The 22405-nt window shown below is 36.6% G+C and overlaps 1 protein-coding gene across 9 annotated transcripts in view; it reads right to left on the bottom strand.

The window, feature by feature from the left end:
- Window positions 1–22405, bottom strand: part of ADK (adenosine kinase) — a 494813-nt gene that overhangs the window by 22343 nt on the left and 450065 nt on the right. For all 9 annotated transcript variants that reach the window (XM_026005029.2, XM_072756311.1, XM_072756308.1 and 6 more), the window contains one exon: window positions 14315–14401. In XM_026005029.2, coding sequence (XP_025860814.1) covers window positions 14315–14401 — 87 coding nt within the window. The remainder of the gene's footprint in view (window positions 1–14314; window positions 14402–22405) is intronic.

The following is a 22405-nucleotide window of genomic DNA, read 5'->3' as shown; positions in this document are numbered from 1 at the left end:
TTTCTTAGTTATATTGACTAGAATGTTTTTTATTTAATGGTACAGTGCAAGTTTGCTTGCAGGTGGCCATGTGACTGATTCATTTATACAACTCATATTTACTGAGTATTTGCTCTATGCCAGGCACTCTGTTGGGTCCTGGGGATACACTGGTGAATAAGACACATGGAGTCCCTGTTCTCTTGAAGCTTATATTTTATTGAGGGAGATTAAAAAAAAACTCAAGTAATCAGTTAGTAATTAAGATAACTAAGATAATAAATAAGTAAATAAGATAATTCCAGAGAGTGTTAAGTGCTAATAAGGAAAATAACTATGTGTAGCAGTAGAGAATAGTAAAGGGACCCTCATTAGACAGGATAATTAGAGAAGAGGTGACTTCTAAGTTGAAACTGAGGATGAGAAAGAGATAGCCATGTAAAGAGTAGGGATAGACAATTCTAGGCTAAAGGACCTCTACACGCAAAGTGTCTAAGACCTAAAAGAGAAGGATCAGTACCACCAGAGCACATATGCAAAGCTGAGAGCAGCATGAAATACAGATTCATGGATAGCAGATCATATAGACCCTTTCAGGCCACTACAGGAGTTTAGATTTCTAGTCTAAGTGCAACTAGAAGCCACTGAAGCAAGGAAGTGAAGTAATTCAGTTTCTTCCTAAAAGAGTTTTTTTGGCTACTGTGTAGAAAATGCAATGGAGAGCAAGAAAGAGTGAAAGTATGAAGATCAGTTAGGAGCCATTATAGTAAGTAGAAAACAGGCCTGATCTCAGGTGATAGGAGAAAAGTGGATGGATTTGGGGTAAGATGATTTGAGATATATTCTAAAACTTGACACCAAAGAACTCACTGAAGGAATGGACAAATGGAAAGGAATGGATCACCTATGCACTGTTGGTGGGAATGCAAACTAGTGTGGCCACTCTGGAAAACAGTATGGAGATTCCTCAAAATGTTACAAAGAAAACTACCCCTACTACTACTGGGTATTTACCCCAAAGATACAAAAACACAAATTCAAATGGATACATGTCCTCCTATGTTTATAGCAGCATTAATTACAATAGCCAAATATGGAAGCAGCCCAAGTGTCCACTGATAGATGCATGAAGAAAATATAATGTGTATATATATATATATATATATATATATATATATATATTTCATTGTGTATATATATTACTCAGCCATAAAAGAGAATGGAATATTGCCATTTGCAAAAATGTGGATACATTATACTACAGAGTATAATGCTAAGTGAAATAAGTCCGTCAGAGAAAGACAAATATCATATGATTTCATTTGCATGTGGAATTTAAGAAACAAAACAAATGAGCAAAGGGGGAAGACAAACCAAGAAACAGACTCATATTTACAGAGAACAAACTGATGGTTACTAGAGGGGAGATTGGTGGGGGGATGGGTGAAATGGGTGATGGGGATTAAGGAGTGCACTTGTGATGGGTGATGTATGGAATTGGGTGGTGTATGGAATTGTTGAATTACTACATTGTGCACATGAAACTAATATAAAACTGTGTGTTAACTATACTGGAATCAAAATAAAAACTTAAAAAAATTGAATCCTAGGTTTCTAGCTTGAGATTCGGGGTATTTGATGTCTCATGTATTGTATGATAGGTAGATTCTACTGTAGACAGACTTTCAGGACCATAAATATGAGAAAAAGGGTGTAGACTGGCATACAAACATATATGTTTATAAAGCCCATCCATCCATTACCCTTTTAAGAAAAAAAATCACCTCCCCTCTAGCATTGCTGAGGAGGTCGGTTGATGTATTTTGTGCATATAAATCAACCCCTACTACTAATTGAACCAAGTGGAGGGCATCTGACCCAAGAGCAAACAACTTCTGATTCTGCCAGTGTCCTACTTATGAATGGCACAAAAATTGAGCTAACCTAGTGTTTTCTTTCAGGAGTCAGAACAGAAAGCAAAGAAAGACCAGAAAGCTGATTGTGAGGTAGGAGGAAGCACAAATGCAACAGCAGCTGATTAACATTACTGTGTAAGCACTGGAGTGAAGATCCACGAATATCTGCTGTTCAGGTCTCTAGAATTGATTTGAATCTAGAATTACCATCTAGCTCCACTCTCAGTGAAAACCTGTCCAGTTCTGGCTCTTGTTTGAAATTCCTTTTATAACAGATAACACTTAATGAGGCCTTATGATGTGTCAAGCACTGTTCTTTACAAGCACTATTTAACTTTCATGATACCCTAAATGAGGCCAGGTACTCATTATTCTCATTTTTATGGATGAGAAAACTAAGGCTTAGGAAATGTGAAGTAACTTGTCCATAGCCTACAACTAGTTAATAGCAGTACCAGGACTCAAACCTGTATCTTGTGACCCACTGTCTTAATCATTATCTTATACTGTCTTCCTTAAAAAAAAAAAACAAAACATTCCTTATCCTAAGCTAAATGAAATGGGCTTCTGATCTTTTTGTTCAAAGGAGTTAGATGAAACAGTGCCTTAATTCCAAAGTATGGCTGCCTAACTATCTCTTGCCCTCCCTTCCATGCCAAACAAGCTCCCTCACATACTTGTCATTCTTAAAGAAGATTGAATAGAACAAAATATATGGCTGTATTGTGGGGATTTTGAAGTGTACATGTAAAAAATAGGATGATATGTTACAATCATAAGTCTATATCCTTTCTTTTTCCTCTGCTTTTGAATACTTTAATATAGAATAAAGATCTAAATACAACTGTGAAGGAGCGCCTGGCTGGCTCAGTTGGTAATGCAACTCTTGAGTTCAAGCTTCATGTTGGGCTTACTTAAATTATAAACACATAAATACAACTGTGAAAATCCAATTTCCTCCTCTGTCTTCTGAAAGAGCTCTTATGGTACTCTCTTATGTAACAAAACTTTATAATCTACTGTTTTGTGGCTTAAAGACTTAATTAACTCAGGGTAGAATCTGGCTTATAACTACATAGCATTTCAGAGGCAAAGAATTGCACCCCCCCAACATCTTTCACTGTCCTTTTTGACAGAGTCTGTTGCTTCTAGGCTTTAGAAGAGGTCATCCTTCAGATTATCATCATTTTTATTGATGCAGTAGTACCAAAAGGCATGAGAAGTTTACTACACTGCAATGAATAAAGGATTACAGATATGAGAGGAAGACTAATTTTAAACCTAATGGCCAAACTTATTTTAAATAAGTTTTCAGTTTTGTGTTCATCATCCTAGCTGAGTGATTTTTTTCAACCATGACATTTTTCTAGCCATTTGCAAGAGGGTTGGCAGAGTGTTTATATGAATACCTTTCATCATATTCAATAGCTAATTCGGTTTCTATAGAAGGTAAGCAATCCCTCAGTCTGACCTTTCCCTTTACACAGATGTGCATCAACTTTTATCTTTAAGATGATGACTAATTCATAGCAAGCTAGAATATTTTAGATTCTTCTTTAATGAAGAATGGTATTTAGAAACAAGGGTGGCATTGACAGTTTTATGTGTCTATGTCATGTTGTGCTACAGAAACATTTAGGTTTAATAAAGATGTTAACAGGATATTTTTCTACAACAACATGTGTTTTAAATATTTTACTACTTCTTTAAAGTTGATTTTTCAGAAAAATCATCTATTTCTCCTGCTGGTATGAGTATAGATCACATCCCTTTACATTGTGTTCTGCTGTTAGCCTAATTACTAGAGTGAGAAAAAGTCTGGAAAACCTTTACCAATTAAATTCATATATTTAACAAGTCACAACTTTGAAATCTTGCTCTACCTGAAAGCACCATTAAAAGTGCTTGACTATTATTACTAGAGGAAATTTTTAATAAAAGCTAATTAAGCCACAAAACTCCCAAGCGGTTAACTGATTTTAGGGGCTAAATTTCTGGTACTTCTAATTATCCTCTGATGGCTTTACTTAGTGTTTCACAACCATGACAGATGACAATGAAAAGCTGCAGTGAAATTCATCTACCCTGACACTGTGCTAAGCACCGGTTTCTCCCTCTCCAAGTTAAATCAATACTCTGTTTGAGTAAACACATTTACAGCTTTATTAGGATGTCTTGCTTGTTCTGTAACAGCTACTTGAAGCTGTGGTAACAAATCGACTCAACTCAGTTAAACCTAGAGAGCTGGGTAAGAGGCCCATCGATAAGGTTGTTATAAAAATAAACTGCAGGAGATCAGAAAGCTGGAGCAAACAGTCTGGTAAATGTCAATATTTTCCTTTACAGAGGATGACAAAAATAGTGAGATCATGTGGAAAGTCTCCCAACCCCTTAAAAATGTTTCTTGTTTCAATTGGATAAAAGCATTTCTACTTTTTTGTGCACAACTCTTCTGAATGAAATTTTTGCTTCCTAATTCCCATATGCATCTGGAACAGGAAGCTGATGTAAATATTTGGTATTCTCCTTGCTGTTTCAGATTCTTTATTTTCCTTCATATTTAGAGGCTTATTTTGGTCCTCAGTGACTTTGTAAAATGACCTTATTCAAGTTATCTGGAGTACCTGGGTGGCTCAGTCTTACCTTCTTTTTGTTAATTAAACAAAACTTTTATCATCTACATTTGGGAGGTCATTGCAATGTAGTATTCCCTCTTGCTATGATATCTGTGAGACCTGATGTTGTACTTTCCAAATTAGGCCTTCCATATTTATGTATTTAGCAAGACCAAACAGTGTTAGCTTTAGACAGGCCACACAACCTCCTGACTAGTGATAGTACATAAAAATGTCTGCTACCTATTAGGAGCGAGATTCCACAGTGGCTGTAGTCCTACCAAACAAGAACTCTTATACCCTCTTTTAGATGTTCACAGGTTGCTCAAAGGACTAACATCTGGCAGGAAATTCCCACTTCAATTTGGCTAGCTTAGACTACCCAGATGTGACAAAGTAATGGTTTCCCCCAGCAGAAAAGTGCTTTACATGTAAACTCTTTTTCTTTCATTTTCTATGTAGTCTACTTAGTAAAATTTTGTTTTGTTATGCTTTGACTTCATGTTGATTACCAACTAGTCATGAACTCAAGTAACAAGTTATGACCCATATGCTAGAAAACACAGATTTTCTGGAAAAAGAAAGTCAACAAACATTAAATTTTGAAATAACTTAAAAAGTTACTTTGCCGCCAGGGTAAGGTCTGACTTAGTAGATATCTGCATAATGAAAACCAAAGCCTAAGTGGTGTCAGATGGTGCAGTGACTGACATGGACAGGAAGTCAATTGAGAGCAAAGGCTCCTTTGCAATAGCTCAGCACCACACATCCTCCCACAGAAAGTGAGCAACTGAGCAGCATAGTATAATATATAAGAAAGTGGCCGGTGCTAGACTATAAGGATAACTTATTTCCTCTTTATGGAAATCTGTCAAATTCTATTAACATGGCACGCGATACTGCATTTGAATTAAAAACAAAACAAAACAAAACAAAACATTGAAACCCAAACACTTTTAAATGCTCCCAATTCAGGAAAGACCCTGAAGAGGACCACTAAACAGTATGTTTTACTCCTATAGATAAGTTGTCCGTCTGCCCCAACCCCTTTCAAAATAATGCTTTAAAAATCATGAAACAGCAATGTTCGAGATCAGGTTAGAATCTGAATTTTCAACTTAATGTGTGATCTCTTCATGTGGTTCTCAAAATAAAAGTTTAGGATTTGCTTCTGTTTTTAAGTTGAAGTTAAACATCTTGGATACCCACATGCCAAGAAAAAGTACATCAAAGGCTTCTATCCACTTGGGATATTGACTCTTGACCTATATATTTCCAAGCGACCTATATAACAGACTGCTCGATGGACAGTTTCATTTGGGTTATTAACAAGTGTAATTACTGGACCATGAATTAATGAGTCAGGAGATCTGGATCCCAGTATTGCATCCCTTTTTTTGGGACTCACTTTCCTCATCCATCAAATGGGTACTTCTGAACAGAAAATGGTTTTCATACCCAACATTGAGTTATTCCAGGGAATTACTTTATGAGCCACCAAATAAAATGTAGATAAGGCCACATAAGGGTTTGTTTAATCTCATTTCATTCTGATTCAGATAAGACCTCCTTTGAACATAGTCTCATGACTGAAAACAGTTTAAAAACCTGAAAACCAAAATATGTGATTTTAAAAATATTCCCTTTCAGCACTAACATATTAAATGATATAGTTAAAAACAAAAAGACTCATCAGGACAAGGTCATAGCTCCTCGAATAAGGAGATGATAGCAAGCTTATTTATGTGAGCTTATTTACGCTCTAATTCATTAAGCAAGATAACTCATATTGTTATTATTTAACTCAACTGAAAAACTGTTATTTGATCAACTGACAATTCCTCACAGCAGGGTGGTTCTAAAATTTTAAGAGCGTTTGATGAAAGAAACTGGTTTTTAATTTGCCATCTATTTCATGGACTAGAAATAAAACATGTCTCATCTCTATAAAATGTCAATGTTAACTGGATAATTAAAAGAAAAATAGCTTGTACTCATACCACAGATTTGGGAATTCATATTCTGAAGTAAGTAGAGTTGTGAATTTAGTAGCAGTGTAGCTAATTTTTGTTTACTCAGACCTACTGATTGTAAACAGCTTTATAACATCAGAGGTTATGTTTCACACAAATTTTCTTTTTTTAAAAAAGATTTATTTATTTATTTATTTATTTATTTATTTATTTATTTATTTATGAGAGAAAGAGAGCACGAGTGAGCAGGAGCAGGAGGGAGAAGGAGAAGCAGATTCCCTGCTGAGCAGGGATCCTGACATGGGACTCCATCCCAGGACCCTGGGACCTGACTGAGGCAGATGATTAACTGACTGAGCCATCCAGGTACCCCTACAAATTTCCATATAAAGAGTCTGGCAAATTGTTCCTAATAACTTATTTACCTTGACTAAGACTTCTCCTGGGTCCCTGGATTAGCCAGTACTACTAATCTGATTTTATTTTGATTTTATTAATTACAAAGCCAATAAAAGGTATATTGTACCAAATTCAAACATAATTGAGACAAGATTTAAAGCTGAATACTTTAGCTTCATGAAAACTTACTATATTGCTTCTATCTTTTTTTTCATTTTGGTACTGACTGATAAAATGTTGGGTCATAGATAGGTATCAGTCTATAGACTAGTGTTTAGAAAACCATTTTTATTATTTCTCCTCCCCAGAGAGGAAGATAATATGATATATTAATAGACCAGAGTATAACAAAAATAATTTTAGGGGTAAGAACTCTGGGGTCAAACTTTGAGTTTTAATCCAGGTTTTCACTATGATATGGAGCATATTTAGTCTCTTGTACCTCTGAGACTAGAGGAACTGTCCAGCTGAGCCTAGACCCAGTTGCCAATCAACAGATTTGTGGTGCTAAGTAAATGGTTGTTGTTTTAGGTCACTAAGTTTTGAGGGTAGTTGATTATGTATACAACTAATACATGGTATGTTAATTAGACATGTAGCATAGGTAAAATTGACCAAATCCATGTAATAGCAGCTGGGGCCACTAATGAATTCAAGTTAGTTCCATTTGATTCCCAAATATTCTAGCCCAGGAAACTGATACACATATATTTTGCCATGTCACAATTCTGTCTAAAAAAATTAACTTTATTTATGACATTTCCTCTGGTCCTCTGCCACGAAATGCAGTCTTATAAATATCAACATTGTTTTCTTGGAATAAACATTTTTTAGTAATCTTCAAATATAGGAAACTTAGGTTCATATTTGAATTTCAGGGTCTGAGAGTCTATATGGCTCAGACAATCTCTGTCTTACCCAAATCTCCTGAAGACAAAGCCTTTTGAATTCTATTATCTATTTATAATTGCTTCTAAGTGGAGGCCATCCAGTATATTAGATCTTTGAGGAAACATTCATGTTTGGAGAAGTTCCAGACTTCATAACTTAAAAATCATCCAGTATTCCATGTGAACTCTCTTTTTTTGGTCATGACTTGAGAAGCGTATTTACCTCTTTTAACCAACAAAAGCTTAAATAATCTTAGCCAATGTTCTTGAAATTTGTTCCTGGTCCCCATCAGTTTTTCTCAATGTCTGGATGTTAACACTAGAATATCATGTATGAAGTATTCTCTGAGTGTGTATGGTGTGAATCTCCCTTCCACCCCCATGAACTTGAGCTGCTGTGGTGAATTCATATTCCTAATGATGAAGTCAATTTCATACCTCAGTTGATGATTTTAAGGAAAATTGCTACTTAAGAAATAAAATACCAAAGATGTCCTACTATAGTTAAGAGATAGGGAAAGGTTTATTGTTTCCTTGGGGGTAGGGGTGTGATGGGGCTGGGGTGAGTAGCAGTATGCAGCTCTCATCTTGGTCACCATCAAATAAATCCTCTGCATACAATGGTCTTATGAAAGTTTTGATTTTTGAGTGAATTAGTGTTAGAAATAACATATTTAAGTTATTTTCTAGTTTTCTGAGTTGGAAGCTAAGAAAAGAGGTGGTGGAGGAAAAAAAAATCCCACAAGAATTCTGTACCACTTCTTTGCAGAGCACAGTTTAGCTGCTAGCCATTAAGAATGGGGGAGTAAGCCACACATGTTTGGGAAAAAAAAGGTGAGACCAGAAAATACAAAGATAATTTAGACAATCTCCATGACTCTCATAAGTATAGACATATGGTACAAGAGAAGGAAGTAGCATCCTTGTTTTAGAAACTTAAATCTTTTTTCCTTGACCAAAATTCTTTTTTTTCTTTTAAAGATTTTATCTATTTGTTTGAGGCAGAGAGTACAAGTAGGGAGGAAGGTCAGAGGGAGAGGGAGAAAGATTCCCTGCTGAGCAGGAAGCCCAATGTGGGGAGGGCGGGGTTCAATCCCAGGACCCTGAGATCATGACTTGAGCTGAAGGCAGATGCTTAACTGACTGAGTCACCCAGGTGCCCCCCAAATTCTTTTCTGAACATGAATTAGAAAGTATAATTAATGTTTCTTTTTATTAGATGGGGAAATAGGATAATTATGTTGTGATTGCTAAGTGGCTTTAATAGTTCATGTATATGCTGTAGATATTATCTTTTAGGGTAATACATATTCCCTGCTAAACCTGCCATGAGAAACTTAAAAAGTATTACAGGTAGCAGAGTTACTTTACTGTCATTCAAAAGAAACTGTTCTAAGCTATATATGGCTCTTAACCACATTTAACAAAGCTTTTTTAATCCTAAGAATGTTGGTCCTTGGGTGAGGTCTTCAGTCTTTTATCTGAGAGCTATATATATGTGCTTGGGTATAATCTGTCAAAGGTGTACTTACTTTTAGTCTAAAGATGATTTGTAGATCTAGTCCATATTCCTACAGCTGCCATAAAACATACAACTAAATCATATTAGATTAACACAGGCTTGTATTGACAGCCCACTGGGAACATATTGATTAGGTCCCTTTCATGTTATTTGTTATGATTTTTCTTCTCAGTTTCATTTACTGGGAAGACACAGGGGAAGAGATTTCACCAGGAACAATGACAGTGCCTGTCACAAAATGTTCTCAATGTTTCCATTTGTTACTATGGCAGTGACAAAGAGGGTTCCAAATGAAAAGGCAGACCTGCTGTGACAAAGCACAGCAGGACAACAAGAAGAAATTTTCTCCTGACCTGGGAAATTAGGAAATCACACTTAGAGATTATAGAATTGTCTCCATTTCCAAGGGTACAATCGTAGCACTTGGGCTTTTGAGGGAAAATGTGAAAAGGGTAGTTCCATCAGGCCTGGCTACGGACAAATAAAGGGCAAATGTTACAGAGTGCTTAAGATCTCCAAATAGAACAAGGAGGCATGCTTGTAGAGGCTAGAGGGAATTGTCACTGTTACTGAACCCCTGAGATGGAACTATGAGTTTAATTTATGTACATTTGGGGTATTCATTTTAACATTATACATGAAAATCTATGATGTACTGTAGTTATATATCTCTTATGTGGCTAATAAGAACATATGACACTCTGGTACTGAGATATGTGATTAGCACAGGGTAGATGAAGTGAGGCTTTATCCAAGAACTTGAAATTGGGACTGGAATACAGTTATGCAAAGTCACAAAAGACAGAAATACTCTTAAAGTCAGCAAAACTTAAAAGTAATAGGAGGAATATATTATCTATCTAAAGATAGAATGTGTCAATCAGAGAGGAGATATGTTAATCAGGTAATAAAATAGTGAAGACAAAGAAACTACATAGTAAATGTAAAAGTTGCCATCGCCTCTCCATTCATGTTCAAGGTAGAGAAGTATGTTTCCACAGCTGGAGTATTTCCAATCCTACTAGAAAGGCTTTTCCTAGTGCAGAGATGGAAGTAGGGGTTTTTAACCAATGGATTTTTTAGTATTTCCAACGGAAAAGACCATCTCTATTGTAAGAGGAATGCATTAGCCTGGTGCTATTAAATGGTTGATTCATATAGCTCCTTGTATTTAGATTCCATGCTGACCCAGCAAGTTTATGATCTGTCTTTCTGTATCTCTGTAGTGCAATCAATTCTACTGCTTAGCAAAAAGCTCCTGGTTCAAACTCACCGGGGACTATAGTCCTTCGATTATTTCCCCTTTCATTTTCTTTCTTTTCTGCAGCAATCTTACCCTAGAGTCCTCAGAATCCTATCAGATAACAAAAGCTCCTGTTCAATACATGAAATCATCTATTCAGATAACAGAAAGATTCTCTTTGGCAAAACCTAGCTTTTGTTAGTAAGGCTGGTCTGTCGCTCTCAGTCCCAATGATGAGATTTCCCTAAAAGTTTAGAGAAGCAATATAGTGCAGTGAGTAAGAGCCCTGACTCTGGAACCAGACTTCCTGGATCAAATCTTGGCTCTGTTACTCTCTAGCTTTGAGACGGTACAAGTTATCCAACTCCTTTGTCTCAGTTTTCTCATCAGTAAAATGGGGTTATAAATAAGCCCAAGTGGCTCAGGTAGTTAAGAGTCCAACTCTCAATTTTGGCTGAGATTGTGATATCAGAGTCGTGAGATTAAGTCCTACATGGGGCTTGGGCTCAGGAGAGTCTGCTTCTCTCCCTCTCCTTTTGCCCCTCCCCCTGCTCGCACACACATGCTTGCTGTCTCTCTCAAATAAATAAATAAACCTTAAAAACAAAACAAAACATCCCTACTTCAGTGAGTGCTTATGAGCATTAAATAAGTTAACATATGTGAAATGCTTAAGATGCTTACTGGCTAGTAGGTACTGTATAAATGTTATCTATTACTATACTGTAGAGCATGACTTACATGAATGTGCTAAACATGCCAAAATAAGTATTTCAGTGCTAAAATGACACTAGAGTGTTCATGTCATTACATGACTCAGTCTTTCAGGATCTAATTATCCTGGAAACTGATCAGAGTAGGGTTAAAGTGAGAAAAATGGCTACCAGTAAAGTCCTGCCTAGTGTCAGCCTGCCTTCCACTTTATAGTGATTTCAACAGTACGTAGTGAAACCCAGTGTTCGGATCCAGGGTATGATGAAAGTGAATAAAGTGAGGAAGCTGCCAACATATTACACAAGGGGTTGACAAATTAGAGCCTGAGGGCCAAATCCAGCCTGTGGCCTGTTTTTGTATAACTGAGAGCTACAAAAGGTTTTTACATTTTTAGAGTGTTATAAAAAACCAAAACCAAAAGCAAACAAGCAAGCATACAAACAAACAAAACAAGAATAATATGCAATACAGCTTGTATATGACTCGCAAACCTAAAATATTCACTATCTGGCCCTTTACAAAAAAAATGTTATGGATCCCTGTTCCACACTCTTCCCTTACTACTTACTTCACTATACCCCAACAGTAAATATGTAGGTAGGTAGAGTGAGATAAAAAAGAGGCTGAAAATTCTCTAACAGACAGCCCAAGTGTTTTCATGAAGTAGTTCATTTATTATTCTTACCATAGTACAAATGGGTAGCTAGCTGTTCCTACTTTAGTACCCTAGGAATGACTTCTCTCTCCCTCAGGAAGTCCATATATTCTTACCTAGTCTGGGAACATTATAGGTAGTTAGGCATTCATAAAGGAGCCTGCTTTTGCAGGGCTAGGTGGCCCAGGACCCAAGGTACTGACTAATTAGGTCACCATCTTATTTATGATGGCCTCATGATATGCCCTACGAAATACTAAAAAAAAAAAAAAAAAAAAAAAAAAAAGAATACTTACTATTTTAAATATTTAAAGTACTTAAATAACGCACACACAATGGGTAGGTTTAAAAGCTATGTACTGGGATCCCTGGGTGGCGCAGCGGTTTGGCGCCTGCCTTTGGCCCAGGGCGCGATCCTGGAGACCCGGGATCGAATCCCACGTCAGGCTCCCGGTGCATGGAGCCTGCTTCTCCCTCTGTCTCTGCCTCTCTCTCTCTCTCTCTCTCTCTCTGGTGACTATCATGAATAAATAAAAATTAAAAAAAAAAATAAAAGCTATGTACTAAGATTTCTGGTTTAACTAATTTTTTTAAAAAAATATTTTATTTATTTATTCATGAGAGACACAGAGAGAAAGGCAGAGACACAGACAGAGAGAGAAGCAGGCTCCATGCAGGCAGCCCGATGTGGGTGGGACGTGACCCCAGGACCCCAGGATCATGCCTTGGGCCAAAGGCAGGTGCTCAACCACTGAGCCACCCAGGTGTCCCTGGTTTAACTAATTTTACGCAAGAAATCCATAGTGTTTCTTTAATGTATTACAGAATTTAGCCCGATTCTGGATAAGATATTTTTAGCCTACGTGGATTTATAGCTCTGAAGAAATATGGCATAGGAAAAAATAGCTAGTAAACACTCTAATCAATGATGAAGCCCCTAAGCAAAGACAAAAGATACAAACATGACAGTAAAGTAGAATGTTATCTGCAGTATGTACTCTTTCTAAAGAATAGGGCATGGGGCATGCTATAAGTATACTGGTTAACAGCTCATTGAAGAGGTGGCATGTTGGTGAAAAAGATCATTAAAACAAAAGAACATCTATATTTGAAACAATACAATGTTAAAACCATCACATAATATAAGTAAGCTTCCCATGGGATGCCTGGGTGGCTTAGCGGTTAAGCATCTGCCTTTGGCACAGGGCGTGATCCCGGAGTCCTGGGATTGAGTCCCACATGGGTCTTCCTGCATGAAGCCTGCTTCTCCTTCTGCCTATGTCTCTGCCTCTCTCTGTGTGTCTCTCATGAATAAAGAAATAAAATCTTAAGAAAAAAATTTGAGGGTAGTCTGGGTGGCTCAGCGGTTTAGCATTGCCTTCAGCCCAAGGCCTGATCCTGGAGTCCCAGGATTGAGTCCACTTCGGGCTCCCTGCATGGAGCCTGCTTCTCCCTCTGCCTGTGTCTCTGCCTCTCTCTCTCTCTGTGTTTCTCATGAATAAATAAATAAAATCTTTAAAAAATTTTTTTTGAAAAAAAAAAAAGTTTCCCATGATTCAAATTATCTTTTAAGGAAAGGAGGACAATGATCAATTCTATTTGCCTTTTTTCCTTGTTCAGCTTGATATTATAAGAAATAAAGAGAGATTGAGAGGGACTCTTCTGGATTACCACTCAGGAATTTAAAGCTTTCTAGAGAGTCTAGCTTACCTACACTTAACTAGAAGGGGTTTAGACATCAAAAGAACCTTTGGAAAAAAAAAAAAAAAAGAACCTTTGAACCAGATTTTAGATCAATCCAATTCATCAAGCTAAGAATCTCCTATTGTCTTCATCTTATTTTTGAGTACTCATTCCAAAAATGACAGTCCTTAAAAAAAACAAAAAAAAACCCAAACAAACAAAAAAAATGACAGTCCTTATAAATTGCGCCAGTTCTTACTAAGCCTTGATGAGACAAAAATTTAACTCTTCCTAGTATATTTATAAACATTTAACTATTGCGTTAGATGTTTTAACCAAATGATATAGTCCAAAGACATCATTCTTAGTTAATATTTACCAAAATTTGTTTTAAAGAAAAGCAATATGTTAACATTTAAGACTGAAGGGCTAAGAATATACATACTGTACTTGATACAGTTTGTTTATGTAATATTCTCACAGATACAATCTTGTGAAGATGACTGGGGTACAGCACAATAGCAAATTATGTTGAAGTCAAAAATAAGTATTCTTCCTATAGTAAAATACCCTAATACTCAAAGCGACAGTAGCATATGGAAAGAACATTAGGAGTTAATTATTTAAAAGAAGAAACTATTAAATTCATAAACCTTGGCTATGTGGTAAAGGCAAGGGTTAAAGGAAACGTTTAACTTATAAGTATGAAATAAATGAATCTGTACCTCCAACAAATGCATCTCCTGCTCCGTTGGTATCAACAATTTCTTTCTGGTCTTGATCCAAGACAGCAAAAGCGGTGACTTCACTTTCTGCAAGTAGAGCCAAAGAAAGGCAGACTGACTTTTCTTTGTAACACTCAATACACAAACTCACCTAGTAAAGTTCGAAACTCTTTCATCATTCATCATTCAGAGAGAGAGGCAACATGAGTTCCATATTCTGTACACGAGTACTTGGGAACCAAGGTGCAATTTCATCTGTAAACAACGCTTTTTATGGGTAATTTTCAGCATACACATACTGTATGTGTTTTGTTAAGAGTTATACCTACGTCGATCACATATTTTGGGAATGACTATAAACCACAGCAGTACCTTTTTGGACAGTACAAATACTTGAACAGAAACTACAATGAAAGAAAATATTTGTAAGGACTGGATCCTGGATCTCTAATAAAGCTTCAAACTTGACTGCATTCTTGGCAGTGAAATCTTGGATAGAGTTAAAGAGCTGTAAATTTAAAATATATAAATAACGAGTCTTGGGTGTTTCTCTACAGAAAATCACAATGGCATAATAAAAATATAACTACTATTCTGTTATAATTCTTCATGCCAATGTTAAGAATTGCTGATTTTAGTTGGCTTATACAAATAACTGAATCTGGTTACTTTTTACAAGGAGTCGCTATTTCCTTTAAACTATCTGTCAACTAGCAAAAGGAAAAGCTAGGTAGAACAAAAGGGACAGTGCAATGGTTCTTGTCTTATAGTAGTCTGGACTAGGGCTTGATTGTTTTGACTATAAAGTAACCTAATACAGAACTTTAAACTTGGCACATGACAGTGGAATGGAGTTATTTGTGATGAAATTTGGCCCAGAGGACATCTGAAAAGACTGGACAGTAGTTTTTATTGGTGGCCAGAATTTCTGAAATCACAAATTTGCATCACTTATGGGGAGAGATGTGGCCAAAGACTTGTGAACTTCAATCTCCTCTAAGATCAAGAGAGAGGGAAAAGGAGATATTGATCACCTCAGGGTCTCAATAAAGAATATAAGAATCTCAAAAGGCATTTCTGTCTGTGGTCTGTTACCTGGTACTAATGGATACTTTCTTTTTTAAAAAAATATTTTATTTATTTATTCATGAGAGACAGAGAGAGAGAGAGAGAGAGAGAGAGAGAGAGAGAGACAGAGGTAGAGACATAGGCAGAGGGAGAAGCAGGCTCCATGCAGGGAGCCCGATGTGGGAGTTGATCCTGGGACTCCAGGATCACGCCCTGGGTCAAAGGCAGATGCTCAACTGCTGAGGTACCCAGCATCCCTAATGGATACTTTCAAGAAGAGATAAATACAGATATGATAATGAAAATAAAATCCTACTGGAAAGATTGATATTCAAGAAGAGGATTCTTCATTTAGTGATCCCTTTTGACCATATGACTGCAGACGCTGAGAAGCATCTATTTAAACCCTTTAAGTAACTAGCTTTCCACATTTTGTAACACCAGGACCTACATGGTAGTTAGCAAGACTTTGATTAATTGAAAGTTAAGGCATAAATATCTAGGATTAAATTTTCTAAGGAGTATGCAGTATATACTGCTACACAGGTAAAAAAAAAAAAAAAGGTAACTAGACTTTACTAGAAATAATTCGGGGGGGATCCCTGGGTGGCGCAGTGGTTTAGCGCCTGCCTTCAGCCCAGGGTGTGATCCTGGAGACCCGGGATCGAGTCCCACGTCGGGCTCCCTGCATGGAACTTGCTTCTCCCTCTGTCTGTGTCTCTGCCTCTTTCTCTCTCTATTTATTAAAAAAAAAAGAAATAATTCGGAAAGGGCTACCATCTGATTTAGGAAAAAGGACTATACCATAAATATTTATAAAGAAATCTGATTTTATTACTTCCAAGTATAAGTCATAATATAAAGTAGGAACAAACAGCCACTAGATTAGTAAAATGAGCTAAATTAATGATGCCATTACATTATGTAATAATAAAAGAGGTCTACAAAACACTTCAGGTAATGTAAGTGTTAATGGAAGAATTAACTATTGGATTGTAGATTTGAAAAATAATTACATATAAATGGTAAGTAAGCCATAATTAGATATAATTCCTTGAATTCTTTGAAAAAGTCATGGATTTTTGGTTGGATAAATCTTTATTTATGAATAGAACCTAATTCAAAATGGATGAGATTACCTGGAACTTTGCTCTTAAGAATCAGGACTTCTTGGTCTAAACTACTAAAAAAAAAATTTTTTTTTAACTACTAAAAATTCTAAACGAATGGTTTTCTGGATATATGTGTATATCTTTGAGATGTTTTATCCTTAGATGACATAGAAGTTCAATTTCTTGAAACACAAAGAATTATTTTTCACCTTTTCTGCTTATTGATGCAAATAAATATATAAGAATACTAAGACTGTAAAAGAGCTGTCATGAATTGGAATGGATATAGTCTAGTCTCTATTACCTTCTGTATCTAGCTCTTATGTTACGAAAGCTCTTTTCAAAATACCCTGAAAATTTGCAAGATCCTGAAATGTGTTGAATTACTGAAGAAGGATTTAACAACATTCAATAATATTTAGGTTCAATTATATTGTTGGGACATTCTGATATTTTTTTGAAATGAAATGATCTGTTAGTTTACAGAGCTATTAAAAAACCCCCAACACACACACACACACACACACACACACACAAATCCAACATGGGACACCTGGGTGGCTTGGTGGTTTAGCACCTGCCATCGGCCCAGGGTGTGATCCTGGAGTCCCGGGATCGAGTCCCATATACTCCCTGCGTGGAGCCTGCTTCTCCCTCTGCCTATGTCTCTGCCTCTCTCTCTCTCTCTGTGTCTCTTATGAATAAATAAAAAAAATACTTTAAAGATAAATAAATAAAAATCCCCAACACATCAAGCACCTATGTGGCTCAGTTGGTTAAGTGTCTGACTCTTGATTTTGGCTCAGGGCATGATCTCATGGTTGTGAGATCCAGCCCACATCCTCGAGCTCTGTACTCAGCATAGAATCTGCTTGAGATTCTTTCCCTCTGCCTCTCTCCCCATGCACTCTCTCTCTCTCTCAAATAAATAAATACATCTAAAAAAATCTCACATAACTAACTAGACAGCATTTACCAGCATGACCTATTCCATAGCCTTCTAGACCATGTGTTGTATGAACATATGAAATACCTCACTAAATCTTAAGATACACTTATAGGCATGAACATTATTCAGCCAATGAGGCCCAGGACACTTTCATGACTCACTTAGGTGTGAAATGGGCCTGAAGTAGCAATAATAGCTTTGTCTTAGTTCTAGAAAAATGACACTGTTAGCTCTGATCAAGTGCTTCTAAATAAGAGCTTAAGATACATTAGAGCCTTTTATTCCCATGACTTATTTACTCCATAAGTGGAAGCCTGTATGTCCTACTCTGCTTCACCCATTTTGTTCATCCCTCTATCTCCCTCTCCTCTGGCAACCATCGGCTTGTTCTCTATATTTTTAAGTCTAATTCTGCTTTTTGATACATTTGTTTCATTTTTTAGATTCGACATATAAGTGAAACCATATGACATTTCTCTTTCTTGGTAGGACTTAATTTCACATAGCACAAAACCCTCTAGATCTACCTATGTTGTTGCAGATGACAAGACCTCATTCTTTTTATGGCTTCATAATATTCCCCCCTCTCTCTGTGTCTCTCATGAATAAAAAAAAAATATATATATATATATATTTTCCACATCTTCTGTATCCATTCATCTATCCATGGACACTTGGGTTGTTTTCACATCTTGGCTATTGTAAATATAGTCCATGGTACTGGAATAGTGTTTATGATGACAGATTGTAGCTACATTTGTGGCAAGCATAGCATAATGTATAGGGCTATGGAATTACTCTGTTGTACACTTGAAACCGATGTAACACTGAGTGTCAACTATAGTCAGATAAAAAGCTTTTAAAAAGTAGTAAGTGTGGGTAGCCCGGGTGGCTCAGCGGTTTAGCACCGCCTTCGGCCCAGGGCATGATCCTGGAGACCTGGGATCGAGTCCCATGTCCAGGATCGAGTCCTGCATGGAGCCTGCTTCTCCCTCTGCCTGTGTCTCTGCCTCTCTCTCTCTGTGTCTCTCATGAATAAATAACTAAAATCTTATAAAAAAAATAAACATAAAAAGTAGTAAATGTATGATATGTGGAAGAATATTGCTAATTATACATGGAATTACTAATAAAAAGAATTAGTGACTTTTAAAATAGCTTATGATCTTTTTTGTTGTCAAAATATTTTATTATTAAGTAATCTCTATACCCAGTGTGGGGCCTGAACTCACAACCCCAAGATCAAGAGCTGCACGCTATACTAAGCCAGCCAAGAACCCGAAATAATTTTTTGTATCTTAAAAAAAAAAAAAAAAAGGTTAAGTCAGAGCCATTGTTTCTCAAATCTTTCCAAACATTTTGTAAAGTGAGAAGGAAAAGGAATGGTAATAATTATTATTCCTATTTTTCAGATTTCTATAAAACTACAGGATCATGAGCTTCCTTAAGCAGACAGGAAACAAAAAAGGATACTTCAGTTGATAACAGATTTATTTGGTATCATTTATTAGCTATCTGTCTAGAATCAAAACATCCTCACATGTCTATAATGCTAAGTCAATTATAGTAGAAATAGTAAGTTCATGCAATATTTACCTGAAAAAATGATAAAATTCAGTTGCTCAATGCCAAACTACTAGATTAAATGCTTCTGTAGCCCTACTGCTACTAAATTTAACTACGTATTTTAGCATTGTATATATATAACCCAATGATAATTGTATATATATAACCCAATGATAATTAACATCCTTAGAAAATTTTGTTCAAGATATTTTAAAATGCCATGTTTTGTCCCTTCTTTTGGTCACTTTTTTATGTCACCTTTAAATTGTAGGAAAGATATAACTGTTGGAAGATAGATAGCAGGATGAGGTGTTTACAATCTCAAGGTAGACAGGTGTTTTCAATTGCAAGCAGCTGTTTCAACCTCTGCCACTGCCTCTGACTGAACATCACCAGGCATGGGAAAGATTGAAAAGTGATGGCAAAATCTTCACCACAAAGTTAAAAATATGACTAGGTAAAAATCAGAATTCTTGAAATTCTTAACAGTGGCTCCTCTACCATGGCCATTCCTTATAATGATGTAATTTCCACAGTATTAATGTTTTTGTTTGCTTGTTTTTTTTTTTTAAGATTTTATTTATTTATTCATAGACACAGAGAGAGAGAGAGGCAGACACACAGACAGAGGGAGAAGCAGGCTCCATGCAGGGAGCCTGACGAGGGACTCGATCCCGGGTCTCCAGGGTCACACCCCAGGCTGCAGGCGGCGCCAAGCCACTGCGCGCGCCACGGGGGCTGCCCTGTTTGCTTGTTTTTTTATTAACCTTTTATTTGAACATAATTTTAAACTAATAGGAAAATTTGATGAAAAATACAGAGAACTCCCATATAATGTTTATCCAGATTTACCAGGTTTTTAAAAAAGATTTTTATTTATTTATTTATTAGCGAGAGAGAGAGAGAGAGAGAGAGAGAGAGAGAGAGAGGCAGAGACACAGGCAGAGGGAGAAGCAGGCTCCATGCAGGGAGCTGGATGTGGGACTTGATCCTGGGTCTCCAGTATCAGGCCCTGGGCTGAAGGTGTCACTTAAATCGCTGAGCTACCCAGGCTGCCCAGATTACCAGTTTTTAACATTTTGCCACAATGTTTAATTAATCTTTTCATATATATGTACATATTATTATTTATTGTTTTAAGCTATTTGAGCATGAATTGCTTATATCATGCCTTTACTTAATATTCAGTATGTATCTCTAAGAATAAGGATATTCTTTTAAGTAACCACAATACAGTTGATAAATTTAAAAGCTTAATATTGTTATTTTATATAATCTATATTCCATATTTCAATTTTGTTAATTGTCCTGTATTTTACAGCAGTTTTTTCCCCGTCCACTACAGGATTCAGTCCAGAATTACACAGTGCTTTTTAGTTACGTTTTTTTTTTTTTTTTTTAAGATTTTAAAAATTTATTCATGAGAGATACAGAGAGAGAGAGGCAGAGACACAGGCAGAGGGAGAAGCAGGCTCCATGCAGGGAGCCCGAAGTGGGACTCGATCCCAGGTCTCCAGGATCAGGCCCTGGGCTAGAGGCGGCATTAAACTGCTGAGCCACCCGGGCTGCCCATTATGTTTGTTTTTAATTTAACCTTTTAAATAGGTAGTGGAAAAAAAAAAAAAAAAGGTAGTGCATACACAGAGTTAAAAAATACAAATTTATTAAAAGGTATCCTATAAAAAAATTTTCTCACCTCTTATCTCCTATTCATCCAGTTTCTAATCCTATTGCTTTCCAATCTGGTTATCACTGCTATTGTTTTTCTGTAAATCCTTCCAGAATTTCTCTATGCACATTCAAGCAAACACATTCTTATTTTTTTCATTTTTAAAAAAGATTTTATTGATTTGAGAGACAGAGAGAGAGAGAGAGACAAAGGGAAGGAGAGAGAATCTGAAGCAGGCTCCATGCTGAGAGCAGAGCTGGATGCGGGGCTCAATTCCACAACTGCAAGATCATGACCTGAGCTGAAACCAAGAGTTGGAGGCTTAATGAGCCACCCACGCACCTCTTCTTTCTTATTCTTTTTAAAAGATTTTATTTATTTATTCATGAGAGACACAGAGAGAGGCAGAGACAGGCAGACGAAGAAGTTCCCCAAAGGGAGCCTGATGTGGGACTCAATCCCAGGACCCCGGGATCACAACCTGAGCCAAAGGCAGATGCTCAATTACTGAGCCACCTAGGTGCCCACCCCTCCTTTCTTATTTTTTTTTTTTTAAGATTTTATTTATTTACTCATGAGAGACAGAGAGAGAGAGAGAGAGAGAGAGAGAGAGAGGCAGAGACACAGGCAGAGGGAGAAACAGGCTCCATGCAAGAAGCCTGATGCAGAACCTGATCTCAGGTCTCCAGGATCACACCCTGGGCTGAAGGTGGCATCAAACCGCTGAGCCACCCGGGCTGCCCTCCCTTCTTAAACAAAAAAGTACCCATCTTTGTGGGTGCCTCTGGACCATGTTTTTTCACTTGGAAATCTTTCTTTGTTGGTAAGTAGACAATGTCTGCATTTTTATTGCTGCATAATAGTCCACTGTATGGATATACTTAAATAAATTAAAGCAGTCTTTTATTGATGGACTTTTAGGTTGTTTTCAGTCTTCTGCTATTATACACAATGTTGCAAAGCACTAATGCTTTTTAAGTAGACCCTAAATTTAATTATTTGGCTTTATTTAAAAGCCAAAGTCAATAATTTCATTCCGACTTTTTATAGGGAACTGACATAAGAAAACTAAATTGTTATACCAAGAGCATGAAATATGCCTGTGTCAAAGAATAAGAAAAAAGTGAGAATCCAGGAAATGCTTTTCTTTTCATTAGGATATACATACCAGGATATGAGCAAAGACACCCTGCTCAGCCTGCCCTAATAAACAGGGTAATGAAACAGATGACAAATTCTACTAATAATAGAGATTTATAGAACAATCCTAATTAACAAGGACTTTTGGGGAATGAAGAGCTCTGGGTTAATTTAATTTTCTGGTTAACTAAAGAAAAAGCAGAAAGTCTTTTTAGTTAGAAATCTTTCTAAATGTATTAATATAATAATATACCATGACATCCCTGCTTTAATTAGTTTAGTTTATTGAACTGAATGAAAATTTTCTTTGATAATAGAGAATCCTAGAGCACATGTTAATGTCATTATTCTGAACATCAATTCTTATTGTAGCTCCAAAGGTGTAAGTGCTTTCATGAAAGGCAGGATAAATGGAATGGTTGGAGGAACACTGGATTAGGACTCAAAAGACCCATGGTTTTAGTCTGGTTTTGGTTCAGCTACTTTATTCAATAAATGCTTATTAAGAGCTTATCATATGTCAGGCACCCAGACTGGGAATACAGATGTGAATAGGACACACAAAACCCCTGCTCTCATGGGACCTA

Source organism: Vulpes vulpes, chromosome 4 (assembly GCF_048418805.1).
Source record: "Vulpes vulpes isolate BD-2025 chromosome 4, VulVul3, whole genome shotgun sequence".
Taxonomy (NCBI): domain Eukaryota; kingdom Metazoa; phylum Chordata; class Mammalia; order Carnivora; family Canidae; genus Vulpes; species Vulpes vulpes.
This window is presented reverse-complemented; position numbering and strand designations above follow the sequence as displayed.